Source organism: Vulpes lagopus, chromosome X (assembly GCF_018345385.1).
Source record: "Vulpes lagopus strain Blue_001 chromosome X, ASM1834538v1, whole genome shotgun sequence".
Taxonomy (NCBI): domain Eukaryota; kingdom Metazoa; phylum Chordata; class Mammalia; order Carnivora; family Canidae; genus Vulpes; species Vulpes lagopus.
Genome location: NC_054848.1, coordinates 103,202,345 through 103,215,168, shown reverse-complemented (window position 1 = coordinate 103,215,168; position 12,824 = coordinate 103,202,345). Strand labels below are relative to the sequence as shown.

At 39.9% G+C, this 12,824-nt stretch overlaps 1 protein-coding gene across 8 annotated transcripts in view; it reads left to right on the top strand.

The window, feature by feature from the left end:
- MBNL3 (muscleblind like splicing regulator 3) overlaps positions 1–12,824 on the top strand; it is a 114,142-nt gene that overhangs the window by 84,715 nt on the left and 16,603 nt on the right. For all 8 annotated transcript variants that reach the window (XM_041740088.1, XM_041740089.1, XM_041740086.1 and 5 more), the window contains 2 exons: positions 10,911–11,102; positions 12,224–12,460. In XM_041740088.1, the coding sequence (XP_041596022.1) occupies positions 10,911–11,102; positions 12,224–12,460 (429 nt within the window). The remainder of the gene's footprint in view (positions 1–10,910; positions 11,103–12,223; positions 12,461–12,824) is intronic.

Below are 12,824 nucleotides of genomic sequence, written 5' to 3'. Positions count from 1 at the left end.
TACATCTGAAACTATGTTGGCTAATTGAGTTTAAATTAAAAAAAATACTTCACGTGGTTGAAATTCTTCAAACTCTTTCGTTAGGTTTCCCACACTGAAGTATTTTAGTTCTTACCTATTTCTAAAAGGGGTGGGGAAGAGAAGGTGTTCTAGGTACTGGGAATAAATAGTATGAAAACCACCACAGAGAAATGAATGCACGTGGTGAGTCCAGAAAATGTGAGTAGTAGGAGAATAAAGCAAGGGAGCTTTTCACCCACCATTATTACTACTCTTGGCCTCTCATGATGTCCCAATTTCAGACTGAGCAAAGAATAGGGGCCAGATTGTATAACGCACCTGAGCCCAGCATGTGTTTTTTCTTAGGTCAAGGGACAGCATTGGGATATCAATCAAATGCCCTGTTTCAGGGAATCAGAGAGCAAGGCCTCAGATAAAGTAGGGGTAAGGGCAGAAGGCGACTATTCATCTTCTATTCAGCCTCCAGGAGAGTCTTTCCATTCCACGTCTCAACCATTCATGCATTATTGATCATGCTGGCTCACCCTGGAGACTAGGGAGTGGCCTTTATTTAGAGTCCAATAAGAGATCCATTGAGCTCTCCAGCCTCTTGTGCTTTCTAATTTAATTCTCCATGCTTTCTATAATAGAGTACATTTCCTTTTTTTTTCTCCATGAGGGTAATTTCAGATTTCAGGCTGCAGAATATGACTGATATGACTCACAGGAGTACAATTTATTTTATAGCATATCATAAGATACAAGACATTACTTAGAAGACCCCAGGGAACAATTGAAAATTCCTTTTCTATCTTGTAGATTATTTAACAATAGCTGTTGTGAAGTGATAAACTGATAAAAGATTAATTTCTACAGTTATTATGTATACAAAAAACTAACCCCGAGATGATTGATATGATCCTATTTTGTGGTCTACAAAGCTTTGTAGGCGTGTTGTAATTGCACTAGTGTGAGCAATTTTAAGTGACATTTACCAGTCTGATTTGAAAGAAATGTTCTTTATTATGGATCTTGATATAACCATAGAAGTAACACATGATTCTACTTGATTTTTCTGGTACCTATACTCCCAAACAACTCTGTATCCCTCTTAACACCCCACCACTCTGATAATATGATACTTCTCCCAGAATAGCCAAGCTTTTGTTTAAATTTCCAAACCCAATATTTGTATGGTTGCATATTAAGACCCATTTGGTATCACTGGCTTGAACTTCAGGTCTTTCCACAAAGCATACTTTGATGCGTTTCTAGGATACCAAAAGAGCACATCTGTTTTCGGAAAATTGAGTATGGTTTGCTTATTATAAGTCCCAGATAAAGGGAATGTCAACCTAAATGGGATGGCAGCTAGAGAACAGATTCTGTTCGGTGTGACTGAACAGTGAATAAAAGCCATACCTAGTCAATTTGGGTGGAATGCTTGCTGTGGCAGGCAAGTTTGTTCACTGTATGTTACAGGTCTTAATTGACATTTGCTAGTATGAAATTCTGCCTCTGAAAGCTTTTGTTAGCTTTATTAAGGAAGTTTAGCAAGCGAGACAAAGGGCGTGACTCCCCAGTGTTTTTGATGCAGTTAAGAGATGGTTTCTGATGTTCATAGCAAAAAAAAAAAAAAAAGTTTGAGAACTCCCCCTGGCATAATTAGGAGGCAAACAGGAGCCCTGTAGAAGAATTTTAGGGAAATCAGACACACTGGATTGCTCTCAGGCAAAGCTAATGTTTTAAAATTTTAATTTCACAACTAGGAATTTTCATTACAGGAGGAAGGATTCTCACTGATGGATGTAATGTATGCATATATAAAGCGGATATGGTGTCATAAGTCTATTAAAAACATTTCTGATTTAGACATTTTGCATAATCTAGATCCTACCTATCCACGTCTAGGAAACTCCTTTAGTTTCTCTCTTTGAATGTGATGATGCACATGGAAGCAGTTCTTTTCTTAAGGTCTTATTTATTCATGAGAGACACACAGAGAGAAAGAGAGAGGAAGAGACATAGGTAGAGGGAGAATCAGGCTTCCTGCGGGGAGCCCAATGCGGAACTCGATCCCAGTACCCTGGGATCACGACCTAAACCAAAGGCAGATACTCAACCACTGAGCCACCCAGGTGCCCCTGGAGGCAGTTCTTTACATGCAAGTGCACTTGACTGACACAATCAAGTGTATTCACCTAATGATTTATAGAGAGGTTGTTGGTTCAGCCATCAGGGTGTGCCAAGTGCCCTGGTCTGCTATATGTTTTACATGGACTACATTCCTGTGGCCAGGTTATGGCATTTCAAACCACAGAGGCTATCAACATGGGTTCCACTCCAGACTTTTCCTTCATTACATATAGTATCATCTGATGTCTGTCTGAACCCTCCCCACCATTTTACATCATTTTTAGAATTCTGTGTACCACATAAATTTCCCATAAACAAGCTCATATATAGCAAGGAACAAAGGTGATCCAGTACCTCAGAACCAAAAGGGTAAATAATAGGTAGTACCAGTAACTAGGAAGGGAGATACATTGACAAATAATATCTAGAGACCAAAGTTTTCAATGCTTTTCTCCCTCAATTAAATAGGAGTTCTAAGGTGTTCTATAATTCCACGAAACTGGGCTAGGACAGTTTTAAGTAAATAGAAGCAGAGTTGCAAAATAACCTATTTACTTTTTAGTTTTTTAAAATGTTAAGTACTTAAATGATTCAGTAGATAAAGACAAAGGATAACATCCTTCCCTAACCATGATACATTCTACACTTTGCATATTCACATCAGAGTTACAGGTTTTCTAGTTCACATACTTCACAAAGTATGTTCACATACAAAACTAACTTTATTGACTGTGGAATATCTGCTATCTCCCTATTGTCATGGACCTTTAGTAAAAGTTATCATGAGGAGCGCCTGGGGGCTCAGTCAGTTAAGCATCTGCCTTCAGCTCAGGTCAGAATCCCAGGGTCCTGGGATCGAGGCCCGAGTTGTGCTCCATGCTCAGTAGGGGGTCTGCTTCTCCCTCTGCCTCTGTCCTTCCCCCTGATTGTTTTCTCGCTCGCTCTCTCTCTCTTTCTCAAAAATAAGTAAATAAAATCTTTAAAAATCAACAAATAAAAGTTATGAAAAAAGATGGGCAAGCCATGCTGTAGATATTAGAGAAAAGGAGATCATGTCCCTTTTCCAGTTTCCAGCATGTCAGATGACCAGTTTCATGATCAGTACAGAAATGATGATGTATTTTAATGAAGGTTCTTCAGGAGATTTTTCAATTTATCTACTCTTGAAATGATAAATGATGACATTTAGCTCTTTCATCTTGATGTGCTGACATTAAATATTTTGTGAAGTGATTTTTACAAAATGTTTAACTTGATGACAATAGGCATTATGTAGTAATTATCAGGTTACTATGCTCTTGCTGTCATGATGACTGTCATTATCACATGAAGGTCTGCATTGATGGGGGCTAAGCCAACCATGCTGCGGGAATATGTGGAGTGCAGCTAGCCCCAAATTCATATGGGATTTTGCCATGTTTGCTAGAAGGTTAGATAAGATTTCACTTTGAGATATAGCAACCGAAGCCTTAGATTATTTGTTCAACCAGTTTTTCCCAGGGTAGGCTCACCTTGAGGTTGGTGAAGGCTCAAGGTCCCCTCCTGTGCATGGTCTCCATCCAAGGTCCTGGAAGGAGACCTAGCCATATGTTTACAACATGTTTGTAAAGTTTGCAAGATCCATTTGTATTCTTTGTTCTTAAGACTCCCCTCCTCTACACTACTGCCGAAACTTCAGGCCCTGAAGATCCTAGATTCACTCTTTTTTTTTTTTCCCTAGATTCACTCTTGATGGCAGTTATTGGTCCCAAGTATTCATTATTCAGGTCCTTTCCCTAGGCTGTGCATGTCACACAGCTCAAAGCTCCTTTTATGCTAAAACAAAAGAATTCCCACCAGCAGCAGGTTTGCCGCCTTGCCCCAACTAAAACCTTGTTTTTGCGGAGGTTAAACAGAAATGCTACAATTTTGTGGCCAGAGAGCATTTGTACAGGATATCTTCTATGGTGCCCCGTTCCTCTGATAGTAACAAATCTCAACATCCTCCCGTTAGCCTCCCTCGTATATTCCTGTGGGATAAATTCAACGTAATCTCCTCTCAGCCCATTTTGTGTCCTCCTCCTCTGGGGCTGCTTAGCTCAGTTGGCTAGAGCCTGGAGCTAATGAGACCATGTGGACCTGTTAGCTTCTCTGTTCTGGGTCACAGTCTAAGCTCCAGCCAGCTACCTCAGAATTGCTTGTTGATCACCAGTGAGTTGAGGGCAGGAAGTTTGGAGGGCTCTGTGAAAATCTTTCCTGATGTAAGATAAAATAACAGTCAACAAAATCAGTACTTGACAATCTCACCTATCTGGGATGATTTTTTTTTCTTATCAAAACCATCTCCTTGCTTAGATCAATATAGTTCAGTAGAGAGAGCCATCAGGAGACTGAGTGTAAAGTGCCTGTGGTTGTCCCCAGCAGCTGATCATAATCTTAAATTGGTCCCCCAAATGATCCTATTTTGCCTTAATATACTTTATGTATCTGCTAAATTCTTTTAAAGATAGGGATCCCTGGGTGGCGCAGCGGTTTGGCGCCTGCCTTTGGCTCAGGGTGCGATCCTGGAGACCCGGGATCGAGTCCCACATCGGGCTCCCGGCGCATGGAGCCTGCTTCTCCCTCTGCCTATGTCTCTGCCTCTCTCTCTCTCTCTCTCTTTGACTATCATAAATAAATTTAAAAAAATTAAAAAGAATAAAGATTTATTTACTTATAAATAAGTAAGAGGGAGAGGGAGAGAGAAAGAGCCCAGGAGAGAAGGGGAGTGGAAGAGAGGGGCAGAGGGAGAAAGAGAGAGAGAGAGAGAGAGAGAGAGAGAGAGAGAGAGAGAGAGAGAATATCCAGTAGACTCCCCACTGAATGTGGAGCCCAAGGCAGGGCTTAATCCCACAACACTGAGATCATGACTTGAGCTGAAATCAAGAGTCAGGCGTTTAACCAACTAAGCCCCACACCTGCTAGACATTTTAAACTCTTCTTTACCTAGTCTCTGCTCTTAAACCATTCTGTGGATGCCAGTCATATTAACAATTCACAAGTCCCCTGGAACCACACATGTTGTAATAAAAAGTTGCATCTTTTGATATCACTAAGCCATTTTTTTCAGAACTTTGCATTGTATCCCCTCTGATAGTGATGATTTAGTTACTCCAGTTAAAAATGCACACATACAGGTGCACCTGGGTGGCTCCATTGGTTAAGCATCTGCCTTTGGCCCAAGTCATGATCCCGGGGTCCTGGGATCGAGCCCCAAGTTGGGCTCCCTGCTCAGCGGGGAGTCTGCTTATCTCTCTCTCTCTCCCTCTGCCCCTACCCCCTGTTCATGCTCTCTTGCTTTTTCTCAAAAAAAAAAAAAATCATTTTAAAAAAATAAATAAAAATGCACATACATATGCAAATTTGTGTCTGCTTGCACAGGCACATACTGTGTGTATAAAGTATCCTGTGCTTCTCATACTGTTTGATCTAGCATTTCACATCTATGTGAAAAGACAGTTTGGGAGTGGCCTGCTTAAAGTCTTCCTCAGTAGATAGCAAAATTGATGGATTTATTCTGTCTCTGTGCCACCACTTCTAATCCCTGAATGTTTCTTTTGTATTGTGATGCTTGAATTGGATTTTTCTAACTGGTAAACCCAGAAGTCATCAATGACTTAGGAATCTCTTTTCATTCCACTCAGTAAATATTTATTGAGCATCTACTCTGTGCCAGGCATCTAAGAGGGTAAGAGGTAGGTAAAAAGATAAACTTCAGTCTCTACCCTCTAGGAATGTATGATCTAACAATAGTAAGATGGAGAATTAATGTTTTGGTGATCCTCTTAGTTTCTTTTTATTAAGATTTTATTTATTTATTCATGAGAGACACAGAGAGAGAGGCAGTGACACAGGCAGAGGGGAGAAGCAGGCTTCATACAGGGAGCCTGATGCAGGACTCGATCCAGGACCCCGGGATCACACCCTGGGATGAAGGCAGATGCTCAACCGCTGAGCCACCCAGGGATCCCATCCTCTTAATTTCTGATTTCTACCTGATCTTCTGTATTTTTTTATAGCCTTGGAATTTTTTTTCTCTGTAGAGTCATCTTTCTATTAGCCATGCAAAGTTTTACTCTGATTTGTGCTGTTGTATTGATGGTGGTGATGGTGGTGGAGGTTATTTGAACCATTGAAAATTATAACCCTTAGCATCCATTTATCCTGGATTCCTATTGAAGAAGCCATTTGCCCCTTGCTGAATTCTTACCTGTAGTAATCATCTGGTATCATGCATATCTGTATTTGGGTGCACCTTTTACATTCAGAGTTAATCTATTGATCCTTTGCCTACCTGCCTACCTTCAATGGAAACTTCTGTGATTAAGGTCAGAAAAGCCAGATCTAGATGAGGACAACCATTCCCTTTGGGTCCTTGAATTTATTTATTTTTTCTAGCTCTCTCTTGAGCCACAGTGACTTATTCATTAGCAAGTATGATTAGAACATAAACACCACTATCAGCTTGCATCTGTTTATAAAGTTAACTCTCTATTATTAAGGGACCAATTAACCAGTCTGAAGGTTCCAGGGGCCTCCTACAGCATGCCATTTGGCCACCTTAGTCCCCACAGAACATCACTCAGAGAGTGTGGAGGTGACCAAGCGAAAACTCTGAAACAAAGATTATTCTCTTGTGCTCCACGTGAAATCAGTAAAGTCTAGGGGAAACTAAAATTATACATTTCACTGTGCTCTAAGAACAGAAATTCACATGGTGACTGACAGTTGAGCAGGGCTTCCTTTTATACTATAAAAATGCTTGTCACTGAGCAATAAAGTTAAGGTATAATGAGTGCAAGTAAAAATGAAGAGTGTTATTTTTCTGGTATTAAATTCAGGTCAACATATTGTTACCAAATGTTTGCCATCCTATAAAAGAAAACATTTGGTCATCTGCCTCTAAACAGGAGCTCAGAGAGGGAAGTCCTCAATTATGTTGACTTCAGGCCAGGATTAGCCTAAGTGACTTAAAGTATTTTGCATTCATCCAACAGTAACTGTAACTGATCTTGGATATTACTGAAGTACATATAGATGTAAGCTGTTGGGAAGTCACAAAGATTGCTCTGGAATAGCATTTCACTTCTATTTCTTTATACTAGTTTGAGGGATAACCCATTTTAAATAATAAGTTGACATTCCTAAAATGTATGTGTAAACCAGAGATATTTATTTCAGGCATTTTTTTTATTGAATTGTATTATGATTCAAAGATGTTTCAGAATCCTTTAAGACCCAACACATAGTGGCTCCTAAAATTTTACCTTTACAAGATTCCTTCTGTCTTCCCATTCTTAGTCACTGAGTGATTATTGTTAAATAAATAGAATCCTAATTTTAGTACCGATTAAAAAATATTTTAGTGAACAGTATAGTATTGGTTTCTAAAGCCAAACCAGGGATCCCTGGGTGGCGCAGCGGTTTGGCGCCTGCCTTTGGCCCAGGGCGCGATCCTGGAGACTCGGGATCAGATCCCACGTCGGGCTCCTGGTGCATGGAGCCTGCTTCTCCCTCTGCCTGTGTCTCTGCCTCTCTCTCTCTCTCACTGTGTGCCTATCATAAATAAATAAAATAAAAAATTTAAAAAAAAAAAAATAAAGCCAAACCTTTTCAACTTGCAGAATCTTGTCACAAGCATTAGATTTAAATACATATACATATAGAATTAGCGCTTTACTCCAGAAATTGATGTTGCACTTTACTTTTTTGGAATCCTCTAGAATGAGGGTCAGCAATTGTTTCTGTAAATGACAAAATAGTAAATATTTTAGGCTTCGTGGGACAAGAAGCCTATCTACGACTTTTTGTTAATACAGGTCTCCTAATGAACACAGTAGAATTTATTTAGGGATGCTGAAATATGAATTTCATATGCTTTTCATGTGTAATAAAATATTCATCTTTTACTTTTTTCCAACCACTTAAAAATGTAGAAACCATTCTCACCATTTGGCCATACAAATCAGGCAGGCCAGATTTGTCTCAGGGGCTGGAGTTTGCCAACCCTTAACCTAGGACATAAGCTCTTAGACAGTGGGTAGTCCAGGGGCACCCAGGTGGCTCAGTCAGTTAAGAGTCTGCCTTTGGCTCAGGTGATGATCCCAGCCCTACTTGGGCTCCTTGCTCAGGGAAGAGTCTGCTTCTCCCTCTGTGCTCCACCCCCACCCCACTTGTGCTCTCTCTCTCTTTCTTTCAAATAAATAAATGAAATCTTAAAAAAAAAAAAAAAAGACGGTAAATAAGGAGGTCAGGAGTTCCTGCCTATGCCTGAGGGTTGTGAACAGAAAAACTTGCTTCTTCTCAATAAACAGTGTTATAGAATGAAGTTTATACTCAAGGAGGAAATGGTTATAAAAGTTTTAATACTCATTTTAAAACCTGAAGATAGCACCATATAGTTTGTGATGCAACCTGAAAAAAGTCCAAACATTTTCAGCAAGCCCCTTGCACTTTTTATATAGATACAGACTTCTAAGTAATTTACGACTTCTTTTCATACACTTAGTGCATATAACAAACCTAAAAAGGTTACAATATATTCCAAAGGAAGTGGAAGTTAACCAGGAAAATTTCCCTGAAAAAGGAAGGAAAAAAATACAGAAGTTCAGAGCTATCAAAAAATAGGAAACATCGCTTACTCAGATATTAAGCTTCAATATTATTAATTGATCAGTATGTATTAATGATTAATGATATTTAATACGGAAAACCCACTCACCTACAAGTCTTTCACTTAATTCAGTAGTTTTGGGGGTGCCTGGGTGGCCAAGTTGGTTAAGCATCCGATGCTTGATTTCAGCTCAGATCATGATCTCAGGGCCCTGGGATGAGCTTTGTAGAGGAGGCTGTACAGGTGAGGATTTCAAGTCAGACTAAGGGGTGGGTTGGTGAATATATATTGCTCCTCATTTCATACTCCACAGCCTCCCATTCTACCTGTATTTTAAGCTGTTCCTATTCATGTGATTTAGCAGAAGGTATGGGCACAGCTTGACAGTGCAGAAGATTCATTCTTCAGTGAAAAAATAAAGAGTACTGGGTGTTATACTATATGTTGTCAAATCGAATTCCAATAAAAAATACAAAAAAATATAAATTAAAAAATTAAAATACATAAATTCACACACACACACAAAAAGAAGACAAGAATGCATGCCATTCATAACACACTGTGACACCCCACCAGGTGCACACCAGTGCGCTAACTACCTCCTAGAGTCCCTGCTAGAAATGTACTGCATTTAACCCTAGTTTGTCATTAACTCATTAAATACTTTAATTTATTTTTAAACCTTATTTTGGATTCTATCAGTCATTTGCTAAGAATGAGATACAATAGTGGAGATGAGAACTATTGAAGAAATTAGAATCACATTGAGAAGAAAAGATGATGCCCACTTAGGAACAACCTGGAAAATAGTGCATAAAGTGATCAATTACATGGCTACAGACAATGAAGGCAATACATATATCAAGCTTCTTGAGATTAGGACTTTTCACAAGACAGAAGAAACCGTGGGAGCCATTTGCAATGCTAATGCTTTTCTTTACAAGTTGTGCTCTGTCTGGTTGATAGCCATTAAATAAAGTCTTGTCATCTTATTTCTTCCTGCCTAACAGAGATCCTTGGAGCACTTTTATAGGACCCCCTTTTGAACTGTGGATATCTTCTGGCCCCCTACGTAAAGACGAGGCTGGACCAGTCAGATTCATTTGTGAAATAGAATCCCTAATTAAAAAGAAAAAATGAGGGCAGCCCGGGTGGCTCAGCAGTTTAGTGCTGCCTCCAGCCCTGGGTGTGATCCTGGAGACCCGGGGATCAAGTCCCGCATCAGGCTTCCTGCATGGAGCCTGTTTCTCCCTCTGCCTGTGTTGTCTCTACCTCTCTCTCTCTCTCTCTTTGTGTGTCTCATGAATAAATAAATAAAATCTTTAAAAAAAATTAAAAAAATAAAAAAATAAAATGACCATACCAATCTCATTTTAGGTGGACAGCAAGAAGTTAGAACTCTCACTTTTCTTTAATCTACCCCTTTCTTCCACACTCCTTGCTGTCTTCCATAATTGATTGTGGGCCCAGAGAAGTCCGTTATCCATAGTGGGAACTTTAGTAGGATTGGCAGGCTTAGAGCTTGGCAGTGCTGATGCCAAAGAAGGAAGGTGGAATGAAAGGGCTTTCAGGAGAACCTGAAATTGGTCTGCAGGGCACATTGCCTCTATCGGTGGTATGGTTTTTAGGTTAAAAATGGAAGTGCGTGGGGATTCCTGGGTGGCTCAGTGGTTCAGCGCCTGCCTTTGGCCCAGGGCATGATCCTAGAGTCCCGGGATCAAGTCCCGTGTCGGGCTCCCGGCATGGAGCCTGCTTTCCCCTCTGTCTGTCTCTCTCTCCCTCTCTCTCTCTCTCTCTCTCTCTCTCTCTCTCTTTCTATGTCTATCATGAATAAATTAATAAAATCTTTTAAAAAATGGAAGTGCGAGAGAAAACACATTTCAAAGAGATTCCATCAATGAGACTTCATTTGGCCAATTCATGACTTAAAATTGTGTGGCTGGTTTTATCAGTTTCCCAATGAATTTGTTACTCAACAAGATTTGTTGGTTTAAAGTAACTCCTTATATGGTAATTAATTTGAGACTCAAAAAGAAATAGTGGTAAATTTGAATATGACTGAGGCTTTTTGAAAGACTGTGTCCTTGTGTAATAGTAGAATCTATTTACCTCTAATACTTTTTTTTCTCTTTTAAACATATAGACTTCTTTTCCTATGAATCCATCACTTGCAGCTAATCCTGCCATGGCTTTCAATCCCTACTTACCTCATCCTGGGATGGGCCTGGTTCCTGCTGAACTTTTACCAAATGGGCCGGTTCTGATTTCTGGAAACCCACCTCTTGCATTGCCAGGAGCTCCTGGTCCCAAGATGATGCGTTCGGATAAACTGGAGGTATTGGTGTAGAAATATATAAATATCTATAGGGTAGATATTAGTCTCATGCATAAAGCAACTTTCTCAGAGCCCAGTGTTTTGAATGCTTTAAATAAGTGCACCTGGGTTTCTAGCCTATGAAGTGTAATATCAGGAAAATGGTAAATGGTTTACTACTGCAGCTGTACCCTACTATGAAGTGCATTGATTCAGTTGTACAATAGGTCAGACAGTGTCTTACTGTGCGCAGCCACACACTATGCATCCCCTTTGCTATGGTGCAGGAAACCTGGTGGGAAGGCTCCTTTCACCCAGGCTCCCACTTTACAGATTGGAATTAACTGTATTGCTAATGAGTCTCTACTTACTAGAATGATCAGACTGCGAGGAGGAGAAGTAGACTAATCTAACTCTATGAATGCAGAATGTTAAATGACTATCATAATGTCTAAGCCTTTTTCTCCATCTTAAGAATGATGGAGTAAATAATAAATATGCCCACTGCCTACAAAAAGGCAATGTAAAAGAAACTTCACACAGTGCTTTGACTCACAGAAGTTCTTCAGTCTTCCCTTGTCATTCTTCATAGGTTAAAATAAATAACTAGTCCATTTCATAGAGTCAGTGCCATTGGCTAACTTACAATGCCTGGCAGTGTGTCGTAATAGAATCTGATTGTACATGTAGCTCAGTCATGATCCACGATTTTGCTGGGGGAAAACTGCGTTGCTGTGTGATGGGAGACTCATCTTGGACTTTAGCAAAACAATCCCCTCTTGCAAATTTAGCTAATCACACTTCAGGCTGTGAATTAACTGGAAGATGATGAAGTGGTTTGCAACAATACTTTTAAGCGCTTTAATTTCAACATAAGGACAACAGACAACTTTCCTTCAGAGACAGTGGAGGATTTTTTTCTAGGACTGGAAATGTCTATGTTTACATCTCACGGTGAATATGGCATTATATTATCCCTCAGCTTTATAGATTTTTCCTAAATAGATGACAAAATCATGCATGTAAACTATTACTCTTGGGTTCACTGGCAAAATAAGTAAAAACTAATCACCTTCCAGGCATCAATGTGATGTGTATTTTGGCGTTTTGTTTTGTTTTTGTTTTTGTTTTTTTAATATAAGGTTTGCCGAGAATTCCAGCGTGGAAACTGTACCCGTGGTGAAAATGATTGTCGCTATGCTCACCCTACGGATGTTTCTATGATTGAGGCAAGTGATAATACTGTGACGATCTGCATGGATTACATCAAAGGGCGATGCTCCCGGGAGAAATGCAAGTACTTTCATCCTCCTGCCCATTTGCAAGCCAAACTTAGGGCAGCTCATCACCAGATGAACCACTCAGCTGCCACCACAATGGTAAGAAGGGGCCTGGAGTTGTGAACTATTTGGGTAAATAATAGTATATTCCTCAACTTGTCTAATACTTGTAACCATAATCTTAGATAGTCATGAATGAATCTTAAGATAAATAGCCAGGGTTATAAGCTGGAAAAGAGAGCACCTATTTATTCTACTTCATTCTCTAAAATGTTCTAAAGATAATTGTTTCAAAGTTTTACTAAGGCTTTTAATTGTGCTTTTCCCCCCATCTTTAGAGAGAGGGTAAACGATGTCATTTAAACAGGAAACTAGGGGATTCCTGGGTTGCTCAGTGGTTTAGCGTCTGCCTTCGGCCCAGGGTATGAACCTGGAGTCCTGGGATTGAGTCCCACATCGGGCT